The sequence below is a fragment of the Rhea americana genome, unplaced genomic scaffold (assembly GCF_003343005.1).
Source record: "Rhea americana isolate MKP2758 unplaced genomic scaffold, rheAme1 scaffold_2, whole genome shotgun sequence".
NCBI lineage: Eukaryota > Metazoa > Chordata > Aves > Rheiformes > Rheidae > Rhea > Rhea americana.
Window position 1 is genome coordinate 347,797 of NW_028186149.1, and position 11,106 is coordinate 358,902.

Below are 11,106 nucleotides of genomic sequence, written 5' to 3' on the forward strand. Positions count from 1 at the left end.
GTACATCCTGTTTCCTGACAAAGCTTCTCTTAAACAGAGCATTTCTTCATGTAAGCTACATGGGGATCATTCCCTTACTTCTTTTTCATACTTCCAAATATTTTTCTCACATTTTACACTCCAACCTACTGTATAGCTACTGATTTAATGAGTATATTTGCTAAAACCAGAGTTYCATCATATTTTGCTAACTTTCTTCTGTGACAGGAATGTCTACACCTTTTCAAATTTCTGTTTAACTAGTTTGTTTATTAATAAACTGGGACATACTAGTACTTTGTAGCCAATAAAGGACAGGAGAACTTGCCATTAGGAGGCTGGAGATAGTAATAGCATGCTAAGAGTTGGCAAAAATAAAATAGATAACCTTATTTAACAGGACCACACAGCTCACTCCTTATACAGATTGCATGTGTTTAATTATCTTTTTTACATGTCTATATGCTTCTAGGATTATAATAAACCAGGCACCTGTTAAATTTATTTACTAGTGTTAGTAAAAGCAAAAGAAAAATTGTTTAAAAACTGGTAGTCACCAGAAAAAAAAKGTATAGAAGAGAACCAGAGAGGAAAAAAGTACAGCTAACGCAGTAAGACAGCAGACAGGCTACAGCAGTTAGAGAAGAGCCGAGAGGGGTTAAAACCCACGACTGCCACGACTAGCAAACCAACAATCCAGAGTTCTAGTCTCACGCTAAGTCAGACGGTAAAAGATTACGGAAGCGCTCATCCCTGCTACTGGCTGACTGTACTAAAAAAAAAAAAAAAATTGAGGATCTGTAGCCTTTGAAGGGCAACTCTAAGCAGTGTTAACCACGTACGTGGTTTTATACTGCTTGGGTCAGGTAACTCCTACAGCCTAAAGCAAAGGTAGCTTTCTGTACTGTTCGCCGATAAATCTCAGTAACAATTTTTACTTTATAATTTACACACGAAATTCTCTTCTGCTCACTCTCTCTGTTTGAGTCCATGTTCAGGAAAAAATCTAAATCACATGAGAAAAAATTAAATGGCCAAAATCTGAATTCTACAAACTGGAGACAAATATTTATGCACAAAACAGACTGATAATTCAATTTTTAAACTTCAAAGTAGTCAAAGCATGCTTTTGTCAAAACAGCACGTAGAAGGCGTTAATCACTTGAACCTGTACACTACTATATTTAAAACTTCAATCTCATCATTTCCCCCTAAATATTAATAAGTTTTAATAAAAGCACTTTGGAAGAGCCATAAAAAAGATAAAAAGAAAGAACAAGCAGTAAATTGGCCTCAAATACATGAAGAACATTTAAAAAACGTGTACATGTCTATTAATTCTGTTGACATTTTCAAGTCTAACTTCCACCACTGCTACTAAGGACAGGTCTATTTTAAAGGCTTCAGATAAATGCAAAAAAAAAAAAAAAAAAAGAAAAGAAAAGAAAGAAAGAAAAAAAAGAAAAAAGAAAAAAACCACGCTTTTTATATTGATTCATACTGTACTGTTATGGAATAAAATTTCTTAGCATCTTAATATAATTTAACAGTGAGTGTAAGTCTAACATTCTGCACTGCCAGCTTTTCAAGGCACTTGCTGGCAGTTTCCCAAGACACGGTAAGAAATTGTCCCCAAGCTAATTTTAATTAAAGTTTTGTTAATAGTTCTCTCTAAAAGGCAAGAGATGGTACCAAACTAAAGGAAACATGAACATCGTCAAATCAAATGAATGATGTAAAAACAAACTCTCCATATAAGAACCATTAGTGAAATATTTAATGAGTGTTATAGTAAGGACACTATTCACCTGCGTATTTTAGTAAAATGTTGTTTCCTTTTTTAAATAGGAGAGCATCATACTCCATCTTTCTCCAGAAAATAAATTTTCATTGAATTATATATTTAGATAAGAAGTTTAAGAACCACATTGGGATTCCAGGTGTAATAAGACTGGTCCTTAAACTGTCAATGATGTAGTTCAAAGCATTTGCTAATTGCTTTAATCCACTGCTCTTTCATGTTTTCCTTCAATCCCTACTTGGTGCATTTTGAAGTCCATGGGAGAAGAGGGTCACTTTCAGAAACCTAATAATAAGATGTAGACTCAGAAGAAACTTATACTTCCAGAGAAAACAGTTAGAAAAATCAGATTATAACCACATATAACTATAATGCAATATATCATTATAATGCAACAGGACAGTGTTAAGGACTACAAAGACGGCCAAATAGCTGAACTTTACTATTAACACTAGACTCTTTAATGGTGCATTATCATAATATATAGATTGTTATTCAGTATATCTGCTTTCAGTACACTAATATTTTTATTGATACCATTCTCTAAGTTTTAAAATAATATATTTTTAGATAATGTATAACAAAAGTAGCACACTGAAGGCCAGAAATGGACTGGTAACATTTAAATGTTACTGTAAAAGTTATTCAGTGGTCATTCTGAAAGAAAATACTTAAAGTTTTCTTTTTTTCCTCCCATCTTTCACAAGAATTCTAACTTACGGTGCCCTAAGCATCAGTGCTTTTCTTCCTTTAAGTTTACATATTTTTTCCACAAACATAGCTCTAATCACATCACTATATTTTGATATCTGGTGACAATTCTTACCACAAGTCACATTTGTATAGCAGTAGGCAGGAAAAAGTATAATGAGATGATGTTCAATTTTAACTACAGAGCTCCTTCTAAACTTCCCTTCGTATCATAAGGAATCTTCTCTCATTACTTAATTAAGCAGATGAGATACGTAACATATTAAATGAAGTATAAAATAGAAGTTTTATTTTGGTACTGCCTGCACCTTAAAGGGATCATGAGTCACATGTTCTGTATGATCTTAAGTTCCCCCCTGCTACTTACCCTTCTACACTTTAACAGATGCCAGGACTTCAAACAGTAACAGTTAAGAAACAGGAAAATCATTCCTATCAGAAGAAATGCCCATAAGCTAAAACAGCATTACTAATGCTATCCAGTTTACTGGAGGCAGAGGGAGGGAGGRAAAAGCCAGCTATTGCATTCTGTATTTCCTACAGTCACTCTTCCCCCCACACACACCTCAATTAAAAAAAAAATAAAGCCAAAGTCCACCCCTATATGTACAAGCATGGGAATGAATTTGTTCAGAGGTTGTCTGAGGATTTCAAAGGTTGAGAGTAGTAAAGCGATAGTATTGTTTTTCTATCAGTGTGTACAAATACATACTCCACAGCTGCAACTTTGAGGGTTTTAAAAAAAATAAATAAATAAAAATAAATAAAAACTTCAAGGCTTTCAGGATATCRTGAGGATTTCTACCTTCTCTCTTACCTAGTGCACTAATCCCTTGACACCTAATAACAAAATTAAATGAGATATTGTAGACATGCAACTGTCAAGGATTTTGAACTGCAACATTGCTTAGCAGTTACAAATATGAAGAGAGGTACACAATCTGTATGTAGTAGGGAAGATGTTTCTTATATTCAACTCAAATTCAAAAGATTAAAGTTTCCAGTTTGATAGTTTTAAAGCATAATTAAACTATCCCCTAATAGCTTAGCATCAAGGGATAATTACTCCTCATCCAATCAACAGACTATATTGTCACGGAATTTGCAACTAATTAAGTCAATTTGTAGATATGAACAACTACAGACTTATATTTCCCTATTCAGTCTTTAGATTAAGAGCTAGTCAGAACAGAAGTCATTCCTTTCTGAACACTCATGCCATGGATCTTATTGTAAATACAAATGATACACCAAACAGTATCCTTAACCTACAGCTTCACAAATTTCAGTGATGCTATGGTCAGCAAGACTCTCCTGATTAACAACCACCTATAGCACTGCTCTGCCATACTGCAGATCTRTAACAGTATTTACTTACAAGTTCATTCACACTAACATTTTCCACTCGGTTTTCAGTGGACAGACTGATCCTTTTTCCTTGCTCAATATTTGCAAGCACAAAAAAATGCCTCAGGTCAGGTTGCCCCAAAGTGTGGGCAGAGCCTCCAGGTAAAAATTGCGTTCTCTCTGGAGTCAGTGGGACYCTTCCTGCTGCTTTCAACACATCCAGGATTTTGCCATCCCTCTTCAGAMCATTTTTATCCTAAATACAGCACAGGACTTGCATAATTCTCACCAACTGTGAACCTGTCAGTAAGCCCAGAAGATGGACCACAAAGACAGCACTGAAGAATGCTGAACGCAAGCAGCAAAGGCAGTGCATGTAGAAAGCGTGGGTGGTGCAAGAAGTAGAAGAAAGAATAAGCATATAGAATCTTAAAAGTAGTTCAATTTATTCATATTGACTTAATTTATGCATCATGGAAGCAAGCACAAGTTGACAATTTATGTAAACACTTATGCAAATAAGACATRGGCCTCGGGCTTTTGACAAGTTGCCAGTGCAGCCCTGGATGCTGCAGAAGTTGTGCACTGGCATTATCCTCTGCCCACAGCAGCACCCAGCGCATGCAGCTAGATTCCAGCCTCAGCTGCACATGGGCACGCAGGCCTAGGGATCATCAAAATCAGATACTCTGCTTGCAAATGCAAGCAGAGCAGATGATTTCAGAACATACATTATCATAACAAAAACAGGTATGATCATTCTGAAAAGTGTGAAATTGTGGAAATCCTTCCTTCCCTAATTACTCCACAAATCAACGTTCATTTTTTTCCCCCTTACAGCCTCCAAGGAATGCTCAAAAATTTTTAAGAGAAAAATCTCAACAAATCCATCCTTCCTACTTATATAGGAAGGCGTGAGTACTTTTAACATGTGCAATTTCTCCATTCAATTCATATATTTCAATCTCACCTCCCATTTTAAGATACACAGTATGGAATGAAACTTAAAAGCTGATTTAAAAAWAATCAAATTGTATTTTGTCTTGTAAAAACAGAATTATCCAGGACAAACAGTTAGTTCACCTCCAGACTATTAACTAAGGTAAGGGCAAATTCATTTGCAAGCGCTTCTACACAACCACAAAAACAAAGTCACATCCACATATTCAATTCTACTTCATTAAAAAGATTAGTCTGTCATATGCAAAGCAATGCCCCTAAAAAATTGTAATTGTAAAAGAAATTCTGATTCAGGATACTATTTCAGTTCACCCTACATTTCACAGTAGATGGCCTTGAATATATTTTTTTTTTAAGTAAGCTTCATTTTACTTCAGAATAAATAAATTGAGAAAGAAAAATTTTATCCTTGTATATATATGACCAGTTCTCACTGAGGCCAGAACTATCTGCTCATGCCAAAAGACAAAATTTGGATCACCCTGACTGCAACTAATTCCATACACTGCCATATACACTATACAGTATAGCATAATAATTTCACACAGTATTTTCTTCCATCATGGTGAAAAATACTAGTTTTCCAAACACTGAGGCCAAGAGTAATCCTTTAAATAATACCTAGAAGTAACAGAGAAATTTTGGTAAGTTTAGTTAAAAATGAAGTGTCAATCCAATTTCCTTTTCTTACACCATTTTTATGTTCATTTTTTGTAAATTTGGGGCTAAAAGTCCAGAAAGACCATTTTATTTTGAATTAATTTCCTTCGCATAAATATTGCACTGTTATAATTTCAAGATTTTTTGCAAAACTCCTGGGAATAGAGCCTTAAATTATGTAAAAGCAATGCTCTGAAAGAATTATTTATGAAGAATTCTTTGAAGGAGCATTGATTTTGCTCCTTTAATCTTTGTGTAATTTAGCTGCACATACTATTTTATGTCCCTTAATTTTAAAAGTTACATCCTGATTGAATTACAAGACTGACTCTTCAAAATTTAAATAAAGCACCAAACTAAAAAGAATGCTGTTACAGATTCGTAAGAGCAACATTTTTATGCCCATCAAGAYTCATAATGTAATACAGCAATTGCTAAATATGTTTTGTAGACTTATCTCCAGTCAAGCAAAGAGCACGCACCACAAAACCATGATTGTAAGCAAATCAAATAAACGAATGGAGCAAGACTTCAAAGCTACGGTATTGTAAAGCCTCGGGAGTGTTATTGATTAATTTGAAAAGCGTAACGACTGTGCAGCGCGGTGTGTAGCGGTCAAGGCTGACGTGCACATGCAAAACCCTAGTTCAGCAAAGACTTTCTTTTTTTCCTTCTTCCGTGAGAGAGGCAGCTCAGGTGAGTCCTGTCAGTCGCAGTCTCTGTAGGTTATCCTCGTTTTGTCGAAAGAAGTAACCGCAGCCCTCCAGCCCCCACCTCACCGCTCCCCGGCGGCGCGCGGCGAGGGCCACGAGCAGCTCCGAACCCGCAAGCCGCGCTTCGGCCCGCTCCCGACAGAAGTTGACGCACGCAAAACCTGAGGCGACGCGAGGCCACCCTCCCCGCGGCAGGATTCCCCCCGCACGCACCGCCCTGGACACCCGAACCCGGGCCGTCCCCAGCGGTGAGAAGTATCTCACTCAAGGCGGAGAGCGGCGAGGCGAGGCGCCGCCGGCCCGGGGACGCGGGGGCGCACGGAGCCGCCGCGGGGCGCCTTACTCACCGGCGCGAGGGGCGCGGCCGGCGGCGGGACCGCGCTCGCCGAGGAAGGGCGCGAAGAGGCAGGTGACGGGGCGCGCTCCTAACGGGAGGCGCTGGCCACGCCCCGCCGTGAAGCGGGAGCGGGGCGAGGGGCGGGAACGGCGCGAGCGGCGCCCTCCCCCAACAAAAGCCCGGCCGGCGCGCGCGGCGGGAGCCGTTAGAACCGTTAGAACGGGGCGCGGCGCTGTCCTCCCTGAGGTGCCGCGGCGCGGGCAGCACGGCCGCGCAGGTGACGAGCGGGGGGCGCCGCCGCTGCCCCTYCAGCTACCTCTAGGCGGGTTTTCCGTCGCTTCGGCTCCCAGGCAGCCGGCCCCTCCGCCTCCAGCGCCTGCCCGGSCTCCCCGGGACCTGCAGCCCCAAGAGAAACGTCGAAGAACGACAGTAAAGTGACCCGGGCGAACGTTTCCTGTGAAAAACAAACCCTGCCTAAGTCATGTTTCTTTTAAGCGCATGTGTGGGAGGGTACAGATGACAGCGAACTGAAGTGAAGAGAGAGATTCTAAACTCATTCTTAACTTGCATTGCCTTATTTCATTTTTCAGTTTCTAAATCAGAATGGGAACTTTTCACTGAAACTAGACTAAATGCAAGCTAAACAGACCTACGCTATTTACATTATGCACATTATACACACACACACACACACTATAAAATGATCAATAAAAAAGACTTTTCTTTCTATATCAGATAAGTTTTAGGAATGAAACTTTGAAGTACACCAACTGTGAAATATAATTAGTGATTTTTCCTGTATTATCCTAATGTAAATGTAGATGCCACAAAAAATAAAGAGCACTTGCCATTAAGCAATGCAGGTTTATTTTACACTTAAGGTACTGTTTGATAACACATTTGCAGAGAGAAAAGGAGTGCAAGGACACATTAAATGGCTTTACAGAAGGTTTATCAGCTGCTATGTAAAAAGTGCTAGATACCAGGTTTCCATGGGAAAGAAGTTATCATTTTTAATAACTGTACCTTCCTAAAATTAGCTTTATGCAAAGCAGTGATTTCATTATGTATATTGTCAATTATCAAAATTATATGACATCAAGCTTAAAATACAGACTAGAAAAATAATGCATCTATTTGTATCCATCAACTTTTTAACAATCACAAGAGTACTTAAGCATTTCAATCCCTCTTTACATTTTTAAYTTGATTTTATTGCCTTATCTTCTTGCAGCTATATTTAGGTTGGGCACCTCTGTGCAAGACATAATGCAGGGCAGCACACGCTATCTAAAAAAGGCTGCTTACACAGTAGCTTCTTCCAGCACATATCTATTGTCAAGCTGTATTGATTAGAAGGCTCTGCAGTARATGTGGTCATTTTATATTTTGAGAATCCATTTTTATACTGCATGCCCTCCGCAATCAAAATGCATATGAAAGGATGCAGCATTCAACTCTTATTTTGAAATTCTCAGTGCATATGCAGTGGTCATATCAAGATTCTCGAGTAAATAAGTGTACTTTAGGCCAAAACATGGCATGAAAAAGCCTCGTTATATTCCTTCRTAAAACATTGGAGATTTGGTATTTTGAATGCCACAGAAATTACTGGGCAATGTTTTTAAATCAAAATTTCGCATTTGTAGTTTTTGCAGCTGGTCTACCATGGCACTGCACCCACTATTCCTAACTTAAGGCTGTCTTCTAAAAACATTAAACTGTCTAGGTTACATGCCTAACATTATGATAAATATTTTATGTAGTATCATCTGGCACACATTGTATTATCATCATTATAGATAAGTTATAAATAAGAAACCATTTTCCATGCTGCTTTGAACTTGGAGCACAATGTTAACACTAACAGCAGCATGCTAAGTTTAATACTTATCATTATGTGAAATCCTAAACAATTACATCAGTAATTTCTGGTATCTCTCATTGGGTCCTTCTCTGAAGTTGACATCAGAAGGCCTCACTGAAGCATCATCTGTGAATCTCCAGAAAGTTGGCTGATGGCAACTTTTATTGTGAAGAGTACTTTAACTTGAAAGCCAACTGCCAAATTAATCACAGACAAAAATAGCAAGCTGCTCTATTTGTAAAATCAGAAATGCTTTGAAAAATTTTTGTGAAACTGAGTTTTCTCCTGATTAAAGCCAAGAGCTTTATAACTAGTGAATGGTACTCTCAGTTCTTTCAGAAAAGTTATTTTAGCATCTTCCATATTGTAACAGAAATAACTGCAATTAACACTTGAAAAGGAGGGCATCTTTTACTACAAAAAATAAAGGGGGAATATTAGTATTTTAAAGCATATGCAAGAATTTTTTAAAGCACATCATGGAGAGTCTAGTCTGAAGCTACAGCATTTTCTCTTGTATGAATTATGAGTTCATTAATTCTTYGGACTCAGACGTCTTGTTACATACTTATCTGTACATCATTTGCATATCATGGGTACTTCTGTGGTCTCTAAAACCATTGCATTTGATCACTTTGTAATCATTTTATTTATTCTCACAGCACAGTGAAAAAGAACTATTGTTGCTATTTCAATATTGTTAACAGAAAGAATAATTACATTGGGAAACCAGAACAGAAGCGTGAAGTTTAACATACACAACTCCTCGGTTTATCATCTTAATTTGCATGCTTTTACAACTTCATGCCAMGTAAAACTATTTGGGTGAACTAAGAAGCGCATCTAAAGGAATCTTTGTTTTTCAGTGCACAATACAGTAAGTCGTATATGAAGTAGCCTTAAAAGTTAATTTGACTTTATTTGAACAGAGTATAATCATCTAGAGAACAAGCTGACTTTAACAATGACAGATGCAAGAGACAACACACATATTACTGGAGAAGCATAGTTTCATTGTATCTCTTAAACTACTTAGAATAACAAAATACATTACAGTTTTAGGACAATTTATTAGTGAATACTTGTCCTAACAAGTTCTATCATGCATTCAAATGAGATATAAACTATCCAGTCTTTAAATTTACTAACAACTTATTATGCAAGCAGTTTCAAGTAAATACTGTTACCTAATTTGAAAAATCTGTCACCTTCCACAGCACCACATGAAGTTCTGGTGTTAAAATAACATTTAATCCACAGCAACAGCTAAATAGTTGAAATACTTAAGTAACATACTATAAACTCTTCCCACTACATACACCAAAAATAAACATACAAAGAATAGGAAGATCATTTTGATTAGCAAAGACAACTCAAACATATCGCCAAAATCATTTTTCTGTTCTTACGACTTATCCCCAAGTTACTCCCAGAAAAGGCACAGGCAGTATGGTGTGGTTTTTTTTTTTTTTTTGTTTTCTTTTTTTTTTTTACACAAAGCTAGAAACTACACAATAGGCCTACGCAGTCAAACACTGCTCTATTCCTAGGAAAAACAGGTAGGAAACTTGAATTAGTGTAAGGATATCCCCAGAAGATTCTAGTCAATAAAAGATCTCCAGCATCTGTTTACTGTCCTAGGTTCAAATATAGCCAAGAATCAAAAATTAAATCTAGTTTAAAACATTACTGTACATCTTAGATGAGTGCCAGCTGCTGTACAGCATATTGGAAGTGTTACAGTTACTTGTCTATTCCAAGGCAGTAGTGAGACTCTTCTCACAATAAGCTAGTAATGGCACTCAGTGGAGTCAGCACTTTTTGAATTAAACTGATAATTATTGTTCAGAGATTACACTCTTAAAATATTTCACAATTTTTTTTGTAAATAAAAACCTTTACATAAAAATGTTTTAAAATGTAATGTAACTACACAGCTTTTCACTATGTTTCCATACATAACAGAGTACAGATTAGAAAGATAATTAAATCATTCCCAGTTTAGATTATTACAGTATTTAAAAGGCTCTTCTTTACCAGCAAATGAAGCAGTGTTTGGCAAAGAAATATTGCTGGTAATTCTTTAAACAAAACCTCAAACATATTYGTTTTCCCCTCTTTAACTGTTAGAAACAGAATCATTTAAGAAAAAATTTCAGTAAATACGTACCCTAAACTATCTAATAATACTTCTACTAGTACACTAAAGAGACTGCCTTGTGTGATTTATATACATTGATGAACTCAGACTTAACTGCTCTAATGGACTGCCAGAAGACAAGTATACAAAGCATTGCTGGAGTTTACCACATTTTCTTTCAAGTGATCTCTGACAAAGTTTAAAAAGTCCGTTTTGGCTCTGCTGCTTTTAGGACATATTTCAAGCACTTTACATAACAACCATCATGAATGATCTACAAATCGGCAAGAGTGCTGATATATTGCATTCATAGTATCAAAAAACAAGAGGAAAARTTCTTAAATACATATAAAAACAGAGCTTGAGGTATTTAACAGTCCTTTATAATAGAAATTAAAACTTCCTCATTGCATGTTGACTGCAACTATTCAGGACTTGTTACATGACATATCACTCCTATGTTACTATTTGAAAATAAAGATCTACATTTGCACAAGGCGCAAATAAAACCCAGTCTAACTTATATTAACTACAAATTTGGTTATGCACAGTCTAAGTACAGTACAAAGACTAAAGCAATTGTCCTGCACT

The 11,106-nt window shown here is 37.0% G+C and overlaps 1 protein-coding gene across 1 annotated transcript in view; it reads right to left on the reverse strand.

Moving 5' to 3' along the window:
- The window catches only part of CHRNA5 (cholinergic receptor nicotinic alpha 5 subunit), a 19,898-nt gene extending 11,720 nt beyond the window's left edge, over window positions 1-8,178 (reverse strand). The window contains exons 1-2 of the mRNA XM_085303646.1: window positions 8,121-8,178; window positions 6,519-6,596 (exon numbers count right to left, since the gene is read on the reverse strand). Coding sequence (XP_085159772.1) covers window positions 6,519-6,596; window positions 8,121-8,178 — 136 coding nt within the window. The remainder of the gene's footprint in view (window positions 1-6,518; window positions 6,597-8,120) is intronic.
- Window positions 8,179-11,106: the final 2,928 nt, after the last annotated feature.